The sequence below is a fragment of the Xiphias gladius genome, chromosome 23 (genome assembly GCF_016859285.1).
Source record: "Xiphias gladius isolate SHS-SW01 ecotype Sanya breed wild chromosome 23, ASM1685928v1, whole genome shotgun sequence".
Taxonomy (NCBI): domain Eukaryota; kingdom Metazoa; phylum Chordata; class Actinopteri; order Istiophoriformes; family Xiphiidae; genus Xiphias; species Xiphias gladius.
Window position 1 is genome coordinate 6,887,501 of NC_053422.1, and position 18,829 is coordinate 6,906,329.

General features: G+C 39.1%; 1 protein-coding gene across 3 annotated transcripts in view; it reads right to left on the bottom strand.

Annotated features, from left to right (window-relative positions):
* The window catches only part of gria2b (glutamate receptor, ionotropic, AMPA 2b), a 50,747-nt gene that overhangs the window by 4,988 nt on the left and 26,930 nt on the right, over positions 1–18,829 (bottom strand). For all 3 annotated transcript variants that reach the window (XM_040119850.1, XM_040119849.1, XM_040119848.1), the window contains exons 4-12: positions 12,112–12,308; positions 8,410–8,463; positions 8,125–8,283; positions 6,245–6,412; positions 3,003–3,107; positions 2,686–2,793; positions 2,228–2,434; positions 1,713–2,080; positions 144–342 (exon numbers count right to left, since the gene is read on the bottom strand). In XM_040119850.1, the coding sequence (XP_039975784.1) occupies positions 144–342; positions 1,713–2,080; positions 2,228–2,434; positions 2,686–2,793; positions 3,003–3,107; positions 6,245–6,412; positions 8,125–8,283; positions 8,410–8,463; positions 12,112–12,308 (1,565 nt within the window). The remainder of the gene's footprint in view (positions 1–143; positions 343–1,712; positions 2,081–2,227; positions 2,435–2,685; positions 2,794–3,002; positions 3,108–6,244; positions 6,413–8,124; positions 8,284–8,409; positions 8,464–12,111; positions 12,309–18,829) is intronic.

The following is an 18,829-nucleotide window of genomic DNA, read 5'->3' on the forward strand; positions in this document are numbered from 1 at the left end:
CCTTCTAATTAATGTGTTGTACTGTCATGTCTTGTCGTAGACTTGAGTACAAGAAAATAAATTCTATTGGTGTTAATGACAGAGATTACTTAGAATGTATGATTTACATGGAAATAAATGAGAAAATGAAGCATATCTCTTACCCTAAAAAACTCTTTAGTGGAGCCAGAGTCCAGAGTCCCATAGGCTATCTCAGTCTGTTTAGCCAGATCCTCTGCACTTTCAATAGGAGACACCATCCTCTCAACAGTCAGGAAAGCAGCCAGGTTAGCCGTGTAGGAGGAGATGATAATTAAAGTGAAGAACCACCACACACCACCAACAATACGCCCAGACAGAGATCTATTGTATAGAGAGAAAAAAAAAAATTAGTTGTGTGAGTTTTGACTTTGCTTTGTTTTTTTTTGTCTCTTTATGATAATAAGTCAGTCCTACTTTATATCAAGAAAACACGCCACAATATAGCATTGAAAACATGTTTCAAATTTTTACAAGTCTCCCTGTTATCCAATGTACAGTATTTCATCTTGATTTGATAATATTGTCTGAATATGCAGTAATACTAAATCTGTACTTAAAGTAATACATTACACAATACGTTCTATAGGGTTTTAATAACATGCCCCTGTGATATAACAGAGACACCACCACAACTATAACAAATGCATCAAATATTTGAGTAGAATAAAGAGGGCCTTGCTTCAGTTGGGGGAATGCATTAATGTTATATAACAGTATATAACCCTGTCTCCTGATTTGGAGTCATGTTGACACCCCTCACTTCATCGGGATGAGATGTTAAAGACAGTCACATGTTGATTCATCTCTGTGTAGTACATGAATTTAACCTTACTAGCATGACTGCTGAGCACAAGTGTCTGCTCTCACAAGTTATTAAATCTGTATGCAAAAAAGTTCAGTACTAATCCACGAAATAGAACCATTTAATAAATATAAATAAATAAATAAATGTAAAACAGGATCTACAGGATGTGTATGAAGAATACACTGCAACGAACAATTACAGATTAAATTTAGAGGTATGGCAACACTTTTTAGCCACTAATGAATTTATTATTACAGGACTGCTCCTACCAACAGTAACCTTGCCTATAGGGCAAAATCTATCACTTTCCCTGAAATACTAACAAGACTTAAAGTCTATAACCCTTCTAGTGTTCCTCTGTAACATCCATAACCAACCAGAAATCAAACATGTTAGATGGATGAATACTGGAAAGACCATTTTTAAAGTTAGACGCTTGCCAGTAATTAGCAAAAAGTTTGTCGTGTGGTTGGCAGTAGAAAAAAAGATAATATTGTTAGCTAAGTCAATAAAGTTTATTTAATATACAGTGGCAATTTTAGGATCTCAGACTCAGCTCTCCAGGGTCAGATACATTGTAAAACTTGGCTCAAGTTTAATTAGCCTAAGCTGCACTTTGTCTTCCTTTGTCAAAACCAAGTGTTGGACGTACAGACTGTCCAACACTGCCATCCCTAGAACCACTCTGCTAGTGTAGCTAAAACTACACCTTGTTGACTCAAGGTGGAAAGTTACAAAAAAATGTGCGGCTTACACCTCTTTAAGCAGATACTGTGAAATGTAGTAAATCACATTTACATTTGAAGTATAAACGCATGAAGTCACAAGTTATTCTTGGCTAATTAAATCATGAGCATCATCACAGTTGTTGATTTTTCTGACCTACCTAGGTGAAATGTCACAGCCTTGTCGCATGAAGGCTCCAAGAGAGAACCACAGGCTGTTAAATATGCCAAACTCGTTAGTCGACTCATTGGTCTGGATTTGCCCATCCTCATATTCCTCAGTGTGCCACTCGTACGGGCTGAAGCGGCTGACGAGGAACAGGACCACGCTGACACCAATGTAGGCAAAAACAATACACATCCAGATCTCATAGGCGAGTGGATCCAGGAAAGAGAAGACTCCTGGTTTGGATTTTTGAGGCTTCTTGATCATGATGGAGATTCCCAGAGACATGAAGGGCTTGGAGAAGTCAATCACCTCCTCTCGTACCAAAGTGATGGTCAGAGGAGCCACAGCAATGTCTGCTTTCTATCAAACCAATGGACAAAAACAAACAAAACAAGACCTAAGATAAGATTGTTAATCTCATTCTATATTTAAATTGTCAAAAAGCATAGCATTAGCCTATGACTTCTTAAATCCTTAAATCATTCTGAAAGTTAACTAATAACTCACCCCATACACTAATTCTCCAACCATGCCGTTCCAGATTTTGGTCTCCGCATCTCTGGCTCCATATTTCCCATCCCCCACAATTTTCAGTTGATATTTGAAGCCGCAGTGTTTTGCTATCTCCGCAGCTAAATCTACACAATAACCCTCATAACGGTCATTGTCTACAAAAAGGTCAGCGTTCTTTTTCAGCATTACATATGGAGCTTCCTGGGGGACAGAGACAAAAACAGAAAACACTGTTCAGCACAAGAGGTTTGAACTACAATGCAAAAAGAAGCTCCAAAGCCACGCGTTTCCCACTAGACTGACAGACCATAATGAATACAAGAGGGCACTGGTTGTAAACAAAGCACACCCTCAGGAAGAAATTAGTAGCCTGGTAATATTCTGGTTCTTGATCTAAAAACAAAATTCAAACAGAAGTGGATAATTATGCAATCATACATTAAAATATTTACCAAGATGGTGGTGACAATAACGGTTTTGTTTTCCATTCCTGTTGTTTCATTTGAAAAGACATCAGATTTGGTTACAGCCATTTTGTCCACTTCATTCCAGTATCCAATCTGTTGGTAAACATTTTTTTTTTTAAATTAATGAATTAATTAACAAAGACAATGTGCACACCATTGATCTTGAGTGCTAAAAGTGCTTTTTATTGAAACAATTTAAAACCCAAATTCAAACAATCCACAAAGAAACAAACAAACAGGTATATTAAATTATAAATGTATTCAACTTCATTGCTACTTAAGAGGACCATCCAAACACTTACCTTTACTGGACCATTACTCTTCAATTCCATTACGTTCACTGAATAGTTGACTCTCTTGCCGTGTTGATCAAACTGGATGTTTCCTGTCAGGCCTTCCACTCGCACCTTAGAAGCACACGTCAAACTGTTACAATATGGCATCATCAAACTGGCTTTTTGATGTGTCTGCATAATTCATAATACTGCCTTCGATTGAAAAGGGCAGTCTGATGTGAGTTAATGTGGAAGAAGACAATTTGCACAATTTTAAGAATTACAAAGATGTTTCATAGTCTTGAACTGTCACAAATTCTGGCTCCTTCAATAGTGAATACCTTCCAGCTACAATGGGGACTGGATTTGTACAGCTGGTATGATAGGACCGGGATGATTGATGAAAGCTCTGTGATAATATTTAAACCTGCAGGTTTAATGAATGCCAACCATTATGCAGTGAGGTAATTGTTAAAAACATAGTTTTCCAACAACTCGATCAAACCGAACAACAGAAGGCACATAGGTTTTTCCTTTTATCTGAATCTTTGCCACTCTGACTTATTTCTCTGACCTTGGGAGGAGTCACTCAACCCTTTCTTTTGGCTATGTATATGGTGTTCCATTACCATTACAACTGTTAACAGAGTAAGATTTGTGATTTTTTCATTTTTGTCATGATTGAAGTGTTGGTAGTTAATGTCTAATAAAGCTTATCCAGAATTGATCAAAGGGTACTTGGCTATAATTCCATTGCTTGTTAATGCGGGTGGTGTGGAGATGCATATGAACCACAAAGTAGAGCTGCTTCCAGCCACGCCATCAGGAGATGATAGGGAGTTAATGGGTTGGGTTTCGAGAAGTCAAATGAAAAGTGAAAAAGTATCCAAGGGGCTGGAGTTCAGGATCTCTTTTGCCTTGAGTAACACAGTTCTCAAAAATCTCCTCACTGACAGTTTGGTTGTCTAAGATCATCATTGGTGCAGTCTTAATGGCCCTTGATGGCATACTTTGCTTCCTGTTATTCTCTCCTCTTCTACGAAGTTAGTGCCACGATCCTAAATGGCTTCAAGTAATGCAAAAGTACAAAGCATCAGAAAGACATAAGAAAACTACTGGTGCCCAATTTGGAGATGAGGTCGCAGCATAGACACAGCGTTGTGTTGAGACGCTTGAAAAATATTCTTCATCTCTTCTCTTATTGGTAGCCAGTCTAAATAACAGAAGGGCCACAAGGTAGGAAGAGCCAGAAGGAGGCTTACAGGTATCCCATGGAGTTCATGTAAACACAGTTAAGCTTAAAATCATTGTTTCTAATCAAAACACACTGGGTGAATCCTTAAGGCTTAACAAAAGTGGTGACTGGATATTATTTCTCATAAAACATGAAATATTTTTAAACCCTCATTGTTCACAATCTGGCAAGCACTCGCCTTTTCCCCCACCTTTTCCTGATAATAATGGTTCTTTGTACTTCACTGCCAGTAACTATCGATCAGTGGAATAGTGTAAAAACAAGGTAAGGTTTGATCCAGAAGTACGTAAGTCTGCCATTGAGAGAACCATTGGTTTTGATTTAGATTTTTTGCAGTCCAGACGAGAATGTTTGTGTATTGTCACTTCTTGTCTCCCACCTGAGAGCTCACAGTTCGTTCTGAGGTTGCGAACAGTCTTTTCTTATAATTCTCAATTAAGGGGTTTTGGGGATCTTACCTTTAAGATTTAGTACAATGGGATAAATATTTTTACTGTACCATCCGGTCTGCTGTCCACCCTTATTAGGCTTATATTGTCAGGTATAGGGCCAAATTGTTCAGTCAAAATTAATTAGAGTCTGATTTACCTGCCTGTAGAAAAGCATAGATAAAATCATCAAAGTTGTCTGCCGACAAGAGAAAAGTTTGGAAATACATTTCAATCACATTACCACACTCTGATAGTGCTGTGATCTCCTGTACAATCTGGACAACGATAGTTTCCTCATGTCTTTCGGCTGCTTTGTAGCTTGGTGTGGGATCCCCTTGGAAATTATTTTGAACCATGGCACTAACTTCACAGGAGAGGAGAGAAATAACAGGGAGCTTTTGATAAGTTTTTTCTTCCCTCCAGGAACCGCTAGCAAATTCTAAAGTCTGCTTCTTATGAAACCCCCCACATATTCCTCACTCTAAGGGAACCTTGGAAAAGTAAGGGCTATTAGGACCACACTACTTGTAATCTTAGGTAACCAAAATTTCAGTGAAGAGGTTTTAAGAGCGATATAATTGATTTTGGAAGAAATCCTGAATTCAAGCCCCTTGGATAGGTTTATCATCTGAGACGTCCGATCCTGAGAAAGTAACTTCTAGGCTTGTCCCCATGGTGTGTCTTAAGGCAGCTATTCCTCATCTCGTATATGCACATTCAGGCTTCCTAGGTACGAGGGTGTTGCATCAAAGCCAAGTATTGATCATTTCTGGAAAAGCCCTCTGAGACGTTACCTATCGACACATCAATCATGACAAAAATCTCACAGCTGGATACAGCTGGTTGGTTGTGGACACCCATCTCTGTAGTGCCTTATGGTCAATAAGAAGAACTCAGGGACTTTCCCCAAGCTCAGATAGACAAGTCGGAGTGGTAGTGATACAGAAAAAAGGAAAGACCTTTGACGATCCTGTTAGTTGCTTGATTGCTCTTGACCCTAAAACCTGGGTTCAACACCACAGGCATTTTTCTTTGTAAAATACGCTACACATATTTAACATCTGCTTTTCTTTGTGTTTATCTCCCCAGATACTGACATTAATACCCATTATATAATTTAAGATAAAGGACATGTTTTCTGAATAAGGATACCTAAAAGGGCAGAGATTCTATTGATATCTGTTTTCAGTTGCTCATGGCTTAAAAGGCTTCACTTCACATTGCTTAAATTTTTACTTGTATTCCAAGTTCAAAATCTGTAGCTACAACCTGCAAGACCTGAAAAAAATTCCACTTTGGCTTCACCTTGGCTGTCATGCTTCATTTCTCAGCAGGAGTGAAGCTAATCTTGCCTTGCATCAAAGCTCAGAGGATAGTCTGTGGGAAGGCCTCTGTTTCTCTTCTGAAGAGCAGCTGTCAGTATAACTGTGTTCGTGCACAGCTAAAAACATCAGAGTTTAATGAATCTCTGTGAAGTACTTTCTGCCTTTGTGGGTGACTGTGTATTTCTTGGGGGAGATCTTCTGTTACCACAGCAACAACTCTTTGCCAACGAAAGGATCTGTGTATGTTCTCTGTTATACCTGTTTTAGTGCTCGCTCGATCTCCACTCCCTGAGCCCAGGGCACAGCAGGGTTGGCCAGGCAGTCGCCATTGTTGGCCCTCCTGGTGAAGTCGATGCGCTGTTTATGCAGGTAGCGGAAAGCCTCTGTCATCACCTGTACCGCGTCGTAGGTCAACGCAGATGTGTACTAGAACAGGTCAATGGGAAAACATTATGGAAATTGGGTCGCCATAGAGATAGGAATACCTTGGTAACAAATACCACTAAAAGACCAAAACAGCAATCTTACTAACACGTATTACCTGTGTAGCCAAAACCTGATATAGCTTATTCTTGTGCAGTAGACTTTCATTATGGTCCAAAAACTGTTAAAAATGGATCAGTGAGGCACACTGTTCCACTGGGTTAGATGTTGCTTCTTTACGATAAACATAGGCACTGTATTTTACTTTGAGTTGCTTTCACATACACTGTCCTGTAATGAGTCACTAGAGCTCCAAACCTGCATCTGTAAATAGTCACCAGCGGAAACAGTATTTACTTCTTATTGAGTAAAATTTACTTAAAACTACAGTACTCAGCTGTTTTAGTAAATTATGTAGGCTTCTTAGAAAATTAAGCCAAATATTTGTGACCCATTTTTCAAAGATTTACATCTTCATCAAGAATTCATGGGATATGGGGCAGAGAGCCACAGACAGTGTAGGGAAGAATTGAGGACTAATACACTATTGGTTTTTGGATATGTTGACAGTGACAAAAATATAAAATATTGCCAGTTTTGTTTTGTTTTTTGGCAAAAAACAGTGGGCTCTCTCTTAGCAGGAAGGAGATGCTCTGCTCCACTGCAGATGATTTTGTGACTTGTCACAACAGCCGCCATGCATCTAAATACTATTCTGCGATGGTTTGAGGCAATCTACACTGGATCCGTCAAGTGTGTGCCTCATGTCAAACCATGGATCTGGAGCACAACTTTGCCTTAATCTACTTTTGAGGGACAGAATAATGACTTGAAATAAGAGGCTTTAACTCTGACATCTAACCTTATATTCATCCACTGAACAAATCAAGAGGATCAACATGAGCCACTTTCAAAATAAAGTTCTAAACCACACACAGAAACACCACCCCTCCTGCTCATTGTCCTTTCTGGTATTTGGGCATCTTGTCCTATTTAGAGAACATATTATATGTCTATTATATGCTAAAGCACCTTTTCATCTGTTGTATTTATGTTCTGCACTGTACAAAAGTTTGTTCTGTGTTGTAAATGTAAGAGTTGTTTTTCAGCCAGACTCAAACCACTTGCAGCAGCCTGTCTGTGTGGCAATAAAGAGAACTTGAACTTTGAAAATTTAGCTAACAAAGGGTGGGAGAATATTTTTGGCGATACTTTATATTTCCAATGTGAGTTGTTTACAGTGTCTCTGAGTGGCAGGTTCAGTTCTGAGAGAGTTGATATTATATTATTAACATCAAATTGCTTGTATAAGCAGAAAATATAATAAACAATCTTCTATATTCAAACTCTGATTTCATTTACATTGCAAGCATATGAAATAATATAACTTGTAAAAACAACTAGGACTTAGCTCAAGGCAAAATGTATGTAGGCTTGTGTAGTAGTGCATAAGAATCTTTACTGAGAGATGTGTTTAATAATGCACACAGTGTGATCATGTGAGTGTAAAGTTGAGGGGATGCAGATGGGGGCAACACAATTTACTCTGACGTTACAAGCACATAAGAGCAACCCAGGCACACTTAAGTGCTTACAAAGACATTTTTAACCAACAATCCCTCCCAACAAATAAAGAAAATGAAAGAAATAGAAAAACTTATGTGTGTGTGAGTAGCGGTACATGCACTCAGGAATGTGTACATGCTTAAACTTACCCTTATTTTATTGTCAGCACCGGGATACTCCTTTTCTTCCAGGGCTTCCCATCTCTGATCAAACTTGGACACCAAAGGATCATCAAAGTCAACAATCTGAAAGCCTGACACATTGGCACCACCATACTGGATTTTGGATAGATCTCCATCAATGAAACCCTGGAAAACATGAAAATGAAAACCCAATTATTGCCCTCTGATCACTGCATAATAGTAAATGGAACTTAAGAAAGTTAGAAAGTGATAAAACAGTCCTTAATAAGTGTTGAAGTTGTTTAAACTTACCAGATTGGCAATAATATAGTGGTAGCCTTTCACATGTCTGCCAATTGTGATGACCTGTATAGTAATGAGGTAAACAAATATGAAGAAGCATAAGAAACCACCCACTGGAATAAATAAATAAGTCTCAAGCAAACAATATACTTGATAAAAAGCTCTGAAATAAGTTTGACTTCTATACAATTCTGACTTTCATTGTAATGCCTTTATGGACCAAGAGTATGACAGCCAGAGATAAAACAATCATAAATATAACAATACCAATATCCAAAAAGCACCGATCTACCATTATATTCAGACATTATAATTTGTCTCTCTCAACCCTAACATGGCTGACAGTCCTGGCCATTATCACTGAATAAAAAAAACTGTGGTGTTCACAGTCACAAATACTGCTAGACAGAGATATCCAATTGCATAACCACTTCCCTTATCAGTAGGGCAACAGGCAAAAAGAAGAAAATAACAGAAATATACCATTATACCATTTCAGTACCTCACATAAATGACACACCTGAAACTAATCCCGCTGCTTGAGTGGCAGCCCCGTTTGTCAGGGCTGCTACTTGAAGCAGATTTGAATAATAATGTCTTGTATCGCCTATGTAAATGTCTTTGACATGAGGCAAAAAACTTCCACCCGAATGGATTCTGTTTTGCCCCGATAAACAGACACCAAGGCTGCAGACATTGATCTCATTCAGCATTCAGTTAAACAGACGTTGGCATGCTCTAAATGCTAATCGATAAGCCCCTCTCATGGGTAAAAGGTGGAGTAAAAATAACCTATTTATGTGTATCTGTTTTGCCTTTAATTGCAGGTTTGTTTACAGCCCAAATGGACAGTTAGTGTAATTGCTATAGTGACTTTCTATATCTGCTGGACTGCTGGGTCCATGTGACACTGTATCAAATGCACATATTTTGGCTGAATATCACTTTTGTCCCCTAAGGAATATATAAAGGACAATAGGGTTGTTAGCATTCTCTGTATTTTCTTACTGTTTTTTTTTTTGAATTATTGGAGATCATTTCCTAGTGTTATTTATACTTCCCAATGCTCTTCTCACATAATGAGATACATATTATCTTTTCTTCTTGGCTGTTCTGAAATGAATTATAATGGACTAGTACAAAGCAGAATGTACCAATTGTATGCTTTAATTGTGCTTTCTTTCTATTTTATTTATTTTCTATTCAGTTATATGGACTGTAGTTGTCTTTTTTTGGTTTGAATGTTGGCTAAACTGAGTTGTAATTTACTTAAAGCAAGACAATTTGACAATTAAAAGATAACATTTTTGTTTTAAGTGAATCATCAATTCATAATCAATGAAATTGCCTCATTTTCCATACCTAGACAGACTTCTACAGTCTTTCTTGATCTGGTCTGACCAGTGGCATATGGTGGCTAATTGTCACCAAACTATAGGCAGATATTTCTGTGTAATGACTGAGTCAATTCACTGACGTCATGACTCTTCTTCACTTTGCGCTAGTGTTTAACATCTGTAACTTTAAATATCACTTGTGGCCACAATTCAGGCAAAGTTACATTACAGAGTTACAGAGCTATTGTTCCCTCCATTTTCTATAATCACTTGTCCCTGTAGGCAGAGAGAGGATCACAAGATGAGTCAAGATGCTAGCTGACTTGAGTTGCTGTCAAAATTCCACTTTGACACCAAATCCAGAAACAGAGAAAGACTGGACTTGATCAAACCATAGCAATCTGACTCCTGAAAGCAGACTGCCACTGTAAGCACACTAATTGTGAAACAGTTGAAAACGTGGCAGCGGAATCCACTATTCCTTTACCTGAATCCCAGTTCACCTCTTTCTAAGAGATCAAATAAAGACAACACAACACCACCAAAACCCCTGTCCAAGAGTTTCGTACAGTATGGGGACAGTGACACAATTTAATTTTGTACATCACCACAATGGATTTGAAAGAGCCATTAAGATGTGACTGAAGTGTAGACTTTCAGCTTTAATTCAAGGGGTTTAACAAAAATAATTAATTGTAATTGGACAATTGACTGACAATCCGTTTCATGGCCAGGTGTGGACTGTTCCCTAATTATTTCATGACAAATTAAGCAGATAAAAGGTCTGGAGTTGATCCCAAGTGTTGAATTTGAATTTGGTAGCTTTTAATGGGAACTCTCATTATGCGCTCCAAAGAAGTGTTGATGCAAGTGAAGGAGGCCATCATTAGGCTAAAAAAACAAATATCAGATATCAGATATATGGCAGAAACTTTAGGAGTGGCCAAAGCAACAGTTGGGTACAGTTTAGTGGATGATTGCACAATTATTTCCTTCGTGAAGAAAAACCCCTTCACAACATCTAGCCAGGTCAAGTACGCTCTCAATGAGGTAGGCGTATCATTGTCAAAGTCTACAGTCAAGAGACGCCCTCATGAATGTAAATACAGAGGGTGCAAACCACTGGTAACACTCAAGAACAGAAAGCCCAGATTAGACTTCGTAAGAGCCCAAAAGCCTGCCCAGTTCTGGAACAAGATTCTTTGGACACATGAAACCTACATTAACTTGTACCAGAATGATGGGAATAGAACAGTATGGAGAAGGAAAGGAACGTCTCATGAGCCAAAGCAAACTACATCATCTGTCCAACATGGTGGAGGTAGTGTTATGGCATGTATGGCTGCCGATGGAACTGGGTCACTGGTGTTTACTGACGATGTGACTGCTGATGGAAGTAGGAGGATGAATTCTGATGTGTATAGGGCTGTACTATCTGCTCAGATTCAGCCAAATGCTGCAAGACTGATGGATGGTGCTTCACAGTACAGATGGATAATGACCCAAAACATACTGTGAAAGCAAACCAAGTGCTTTTCAAGGCAGAGAAATAGCATATTCTGCAATGGCCAAATCAATCTCCTGACCTCAACCCAATTGAGCATGCTTTTCACTTACTGAAGGGCAGAGAGACCCACAAACAAGCAGCAACTGAAGGTAGTTGCAGTAAAAGCCTGGCAAAGAGTCTCTGCAGAGGAAACTCAGCATTTCCAAGATGTCCATTGGTTCCAGACTTCGGGCAGTCATTGACTGCAAAGGATTTTCATCCAAGTATTAAAAATAATCTTTATATTTAGAATGATGTTGGTTTGAACAATTACTTTTGAGCCTCTGAAAACCAGGGACAATGTATAAAAACTGTTGTAATTCCTAAACAGTTAATGTGATATTTTTGTTAAAACCCTTCAATTAAAGCTTAAAGTCTACTTCAATCACATCTTGATTTGTTTGTTTACAATCCATTGTGAAGGTGTACAGAGGCAAAATTACCAAAATTGTGTCACCGTCCAAGTACTTATGTACTTTATGTATTACTATATGTCAAGATAATAATAGTAACGTCATTTCTCAATGAATTTCTGTAGATTTATTGAATTTACAAACAGTTCTTCTGATGTTGCAGATTTTTTCTTTGTTGTGCTATAGCGGTGAATTCTAGATATTGCTATAAAAACTGTATCACTAGGAAGTTAACAATTTTAAATCTAGTAAGGTTTATCTGCAGAGCAAAGCTAATTCAATTTCTATAATGGCCTTACAAAATAAAATCCCCATAGAACATTAAAAAGTATGCCTTTCATGTCTAGGTCTCTATTACTCTATTGGTTGCTAAAATGATCAGAATGATTAAAAAAAAACAACCTCTACATTGTACCTGCTCCATGATGTCTTTTACTTTGTCCTGTTCACAGTCCAGGATCACTCTTCTCTCCTTCTTGTTCTCCAGGTCTTGGAACAGCGAGCGGTAGGCCTCGTCCTTCCTCTCGTCTTTCAGGTTCCCCACGTTAATGGCTGTCACCTGCCACTTCTTCTCTGCTGCTGTGTCCAGGACAACCTGCAGCGTTGTCAGGCCTGAGGATGGACAAAATGTGGAATTAAATACAAATGCAAACTTTAGAAGTAGCCTAAATAATGGTAGTGATAGCAACAGAGCAAAAACAGTAATGGCAGAAGCAGCAATAAATATGAGCATAAGACAGACATGGATGAACACAGTTCTTTTATTGCAAATTGGCTGCATTTGCTGTCTGCTTATTCATACTCTGTGGAGATTTCACAGAAACCCAATGCCTTATGTAAAGCACTCATCACGATGAGTCACAGGTGTTCTGGCATGAACCTGACCAACATGTGGGAGGAAAGTGGGTCTAGCGATACACTTGACTGCATCAACAGCAGAAGTTTCATATTTCTGCTTTATGACTGCATTGTTGTGGATTTTTGAGATTAACTTTGTGTGTATTTCTCCCAGTTTGTTGATCAATTTAGCCAGTGAAATAAAACTGTCTCTACTGAAGGTCCACTTACTTGCTTGTTGTGGAGATTTCAATTGTATCATATGGTCTTCATCAGCAGATGAAGATTTCTTAATTGTCATGGAACCATAAAGTTCAGTTTCAAAGCCACCACAGACTAAACGTCCTACAGGTGCTTTGAAGAATAGACAGACAGACATCTACAATTCTATGACAATTAACCAAACTTTATTTGCTGAGGGCAACTGTGTTATGCTGAAAAGGTCCATTACAAGCACTTAAGTGGAGCTCCAGTTTTGTAACTGGTGTAGACGACCATGCACTGTGGCCTACCCCATTCCTCCCTCCACCATCCCTCGCTGGCTTCCCACCATTGATGACTACTAAATGTTTGGATAAAGCACTCAGCACCACCTGAGGCGACTGAGCCCTGCTCTTTAGGAAAGTGGATGATTGTAAGCAAAACAATCCTCACAATACCAACCTACGAACTCACTTGTTTGGACTTTATCCTCCCAAAACCAGTAAAATGATAAAGTGATGAACAGACACAGCTGCCGCATCTGAGCAATTCAATTACATGTAGCAGCTGTCCGTCACTCTGAAGTGCAGTCTGTTAAGGGCAAAGACTACAGTCACCATTTGAACTTTTATTCCTATCACCCTCTTTATCTAGTTTCAAGGCTGAATCTCTGCCGATATTGACCACTGGTCTTCGGAGGGCAGTTGGAGAGCAGTTTGATAAAGGGGTCGAGTGTTTCATTCTGCCTTGCCACTGTGAAGTGAATTACAGATGTAATCAATTTCATGCAACACTGCGGTGGTTTTATGATGGTGGGGAGGAAAATGGAGGCTTGCAGTTTCTGTTCTGAATGAACTATACATCATAATTACAGTAAGGGTCATTATGGTCTGGTTAAATTTGACTGTTTCATCAATGCTTATTAAATGAGATAATTGGAAGTCAGAGTGATTTACAGTAAAGACAATGCAAGGACATAAGCACGATGTTAAGGTTAATGTTGATTCTGCTTTAACATGATCAATTATAATTTCACTCTCTGATTCTCTGAACTGTATATGAGGTGGAGCTGTACTTGTGTCATGCAGAGTATTGCGGCTCTACGAGTTGTCCGTGTTTCTTAACGTCATTGTAAAATTGCTTATTATACTGGTGGACTTTACCATTTTCACTCATTTTGAATCATATTTGCATTACTTTTAGAAAAGCCTCTGCTGTGGCAGCCTCATCACCGTTTCACATTAAAACTCATAGCTGGAGGGTTACTCTGTTTTAGCTGGTACTGATCTGTGGCTTATCCTACTGGTAGTAGGAGAGTAAGGTGTATATCAAGGCTGACAAAGGTAAGTCCAACACAGTTTCCTTTAAAATTAAGATGTACATTGAAAAAAATATACACAAACATATATTTTAATGTATCTTGGTCAAGTGACCATATCATCCACTTTTAATATGGTGCAGTTTAAAATATAAGAAATACCTTTTTTTTTTTTACTGGTGTTCATTATTTTTTGAGAAAACCAGCTTACTTATATCCTCATCACAGAAAATGTTCTTTTCTATTTGGCTGCCAAGTGCTCATTAAAATTTAATAACTAGACCAGTGTTCAAAACTGGGGCATAAGATGACCGTAGCGACAGTGCTTTTTCTTCAGGTAAATCTCACTGGTGAAACAGACCTAACCATGAGTGAAAATAGCCACAAGCAAACTCTAAAAAAATTGATTAAGATTGGAACAGTTTTTTTTATGGTACAGTAATATGCAGTTAGTGTGAGCAAGTTATTTGAAAGACATAATCAGTTACCTGTATCGTATTATTCAATGAAAAGATAACTACTTATTTACTCGCCAAAAGAAGATTTACTCAGATTTACTTATTATAAGGTATTATTATCAGTGATGAATTACTGCCTCTGCTTACACCATTCTAATGATATGTTGTTGTTTCTCCAATCTGCTGCACATCAAAGGAGACATTATCTGTCCATGGCTAAGATGAACCTTGCGATAACCCTATAATAAAAAGCCTTTGTTGCCGCTCTAAACCCAGAACTCATGTGGAGGCTTGGCTCCACTGATTTCCTCTGCAGTTCACAGATTGCTTTAGGATGTTTCGTTTGGATAAGAATGGTTTATTATAACTTCTGTTTTGAATGAAACATATGTTATGTTTTGGCTTGCAGCCAACATTATGCCGTCCATTCAAACAGGCACAGAACCACCTCTACGCTGGGGAGCAAAGATGTTGATGTGACCTCGCATTAACCCCTAAATTGCCCTGTATTTAAAAGGTCAGGGGAGCGTGAGGAGACATGCACTAGTGTGCAAAGTAGCATTTTGTTATTCACCCTTTTGGCATAACAAAGGAATATTCACAGCTGTAATTGGGGAGTAAAAGTTGTGCCACTGAGAGAGATTATTTCTTCTCTTTGAGTGATTGCACATGCAGCCTTGACTGTAAAAGCTTGACTTCATGCTCATTGATCAAAAACATCTCAATGAGTTAATGTGTGTGAATGTATGAGCATTTGCATAATATAATGCAAAACTATTCAAATGAGTCAAGAAATTGCATATAAATAATGCATAGAGGAAAGCAATTCAATACCTGCAAATGCAGTTTCATATTAGCTCTAATCTATTTGCTTAAGGCAACTGTTTCCCAACTCATCCACCACGGTAAAGGTCCAACATCCTTTCTCCTGGTATACCTGTCCACTTTCTGCATAATACCAATTGAAGCACCACTCAAATCAAAGGGAAAGTGGTTATAGCCTCTGTTAGAGTGAAAAGAGAGCAGAATTTAGGGACTGCCTGCAGTGCTGCCATTGAAGAAAGACCTTGAATCTCTAAATGGTAATTTCCTTAGGAATAAGGAGAAAATTGCCTATGCTCTCAAGGTTGGCCATGACTTTTTGAATTCTTTGAATTTGTTAAATGGAATTTTAACTGCAACAAAAGTCTAAATACTGTAAAACATACTACTCAAAGCAATCAAAATATGTAAAAGAAAACATACAGGGTATATAATAGTGAGAAAAATTAGAAAACTTGCCATGGGGTTTTGTCATGACCACAGAAATAAGCTATTTTCACAAGTACCTGATATTATAACTATATACAACCTCATGGCTGGCCAAATGTTGATACTGGATGGCAAAGAAAAAATGATTATGTTTGCTAGATTATGTATGTTTTGTTTAATGCCATATGACATAGGATTAAGTGGGTTTTTTTTGTTTTTTGCTTTTTTTTGTGACTTGGGGGCAACAGAAACAAGCTGTAAAACAACACTGATATCTAACAATTGCTTATTTACACATCTAGAAGATACAGTACAACATAAGCATTCGTTTGGAGTTGTGTTTCTGTCCACCTGGTGAATGTAAGCCCAATATTTACTCATTCCCATTTGGCGCAATTTTAATTTCCACAAACTCCTCAGGAAAATATCTGCTGTTTTAGCTGCTACACTGTGTTCCCCAGCAAGGGCTGAGCTCCGACTGTAGCTGCAGCCACTGGCTGCAACCGCAGAGCGAGTGGGCGCTCCCTTTGCCGAGGCTTGCTGTACCGTGCTGTGGGGCTGGGTGCGGATTAGGCGCTGAAACAAAATTCAGCTGGACAGCAACAGCCATGGCCAAAGCTACAGCAATAGCTACAGCCATGGTCACAAACTGCACTGTGACGGCTACGACTGGGGCTCGGCGTCCCTCAGAAGGCTCTGCAAAGCTGAGCGGCACTTCAGCATCAGGTGAGTTCATCACTGCTGGCCATCCTTGACAAGTTATTAACTTTGTCTGTGAGGGTTCTGCCGCTAAGACCATAACAGCATTCAGTGAGCCAAAGGAATGCAAAAAAAAAAAAAAAAAAACTCGGGGGGCCTATCCGCCCACATATATGCATCCGTTATGTAAACCGATTTAGTGACAACAACTGACAATGGGGGTTTTGGTTCATCGATTAGTCCCAATGTCCCAGTAAAATTCCTCATAACCAGTAGCAACTCTATTTCCTCATCTCCCTGACAGACACCCACACACACACACATCCTTGCATCATTAACCAACCTGCTAAGTCACTTATAATCTCTCTCTCTCTCTTTCTCTCTCTCTGTCTCTCTCCACACTTCGGTTGCCATGGGAACGAGTGGATCACGCTGACCTAATTAGACAGCCATGCAACGATGAAATATGCACAACAGGCCCTTTCGTGCCATTGCGGATGTACAGTAGGGACAGCAGGTCAGAGCTAGCATTAGCATGAGGACAGTCTCGACCAGCTGGTTGGAACCTGCCCTCCGCTTTTGGAGAGGAACAGTATTTGATTCTGCTGTCAGTCAGAGGAAGGCTGACTGGGAAGACCCGGCGAGGAAGGCCGGGGGAAGAGGACGGAGAGCATGTGGAAAGAGATGTGAGGGGGGGTACAGCGTTAGGGACAGAGAAGGGGATACTATAGGTGGATAAGGAGGAGGCAGAGTATGCGTGTGTGTGAGGGGAACGGGTGCACTTCAAGTGACGTGAAACAGAGAGTAGAAGGTAAATCTGAAAAGAAGTGCACTAAATCCCTCTTAAGCCATTGGCATCACACTGTCTTCAGCCTAAACACCAGTGTATAGACAGCAGCAGTCCCACTTCTCTGAGATTCACTTCCTATTACTTTAAGACGGTGTATTATTTAAATGTTCTAGTAAGCCATCTTAGGGCATTCAGCAGGTATCATTCAGCAGCCTCAAAGTGCTTTTTGAAAGTGATCTCAAAACTCCTCTTGTTAGCGTGTGAAGATAAGAATAAGAATGATTTTCAGTCTATAGTGGGAAGCAAAAGAGGAACTTAAGAAACCTTAACCTGAAAGCCAAAAATCCCTATTAGACAGGAAAAAAAGGAACTGATACTGTTATTCCACTTTAACCGGATACTATTAAGGGTCTTAATTCTATTCTTTCATTGCAATAACAGTATTCAAATAGAAAGGATCTCTATCTGTAGAACAGATTTCCTTTCCAGCCCAGGATGCTCCCTCGGTGCTGTAGGAGGCGGCATTATTCAGTCACAGAATCACAATTAGCAGATGACACTGTGACATGAGTTACATGACAAAGCAAAGCGAGATTACGTGCAAGCGGCAAGTGTGTGTTCTTTACCCTTTTTGCTTCTATCTTTTTTACACTTTACACATGCTTTTTTTTTTTTTTTTTTTGCACTCAGCTGTCTGCCATTTGACAGAGCCATGTTGTGTGATATTCACACATTCTCAGATGTTAGATAGCTCATTTTAAAATGTCCCGGCATGTAAAACATTGCCTGTGTGTGGAACCATTTAGAAAATGAAGAAAAATGTCTGCTTGAAAGGTCTAATGTTATTTCCAGACTTCAACACTATCGGCCTTGAATAGAAAAACACTGATGAAAGGGATCAAAGAGTAGAGACAGAATAGATTCAAGAATGAGGTAAGTCTGAATATTACAGTTTGAGGGTGGATGTTTTTACATCTTTGCCTGCCTTGCATAAATTAATTCCATGATCTTATCCAGGGTTGCAATTACAGGTACACAGACTCAGTGTAGACGCTGCAACGATCTCACACATTCCATAGAAGAAAGGACATCATTATTGCTGTGTAGATGATTTTTAAATGAGCGCTATCTTTCAGCGCGCACCCTTTTTCATTTTCAGCCACAACTCTGAATCATCTATAAATCATTTCAGGGAAGGTTCGTATGACAGGGCTGATGGATACCAAGAGGCTGGTGGGGCTTGACACTGACGTAGAGCTTTTGACCAGAGTATCACCAGTTTAACTGTGAGTTCACTGTTTGGTTGGGACGCAGCGCAGAGCTGAAAAAGAACATACATGTTCAACAAACCTTCAAATACTGTAAAACCATTTCAATTTCCATGGGTGCTAGTATGGCTTTACTGCAAGTAAAAAGGTTTAATTTGGGTTTTGTGTTTTTGAAGTTTTGCACACAGTGGTGCATCACAGGTCCAATCCAAGTCTTTTTGAGGGGCAGGAATTCATTAGCCCACTCCCCTGATGTAAAAAGTTCTGGACAACTTAAATGACTATCATTCCCAAATAAGATATTTCTATAA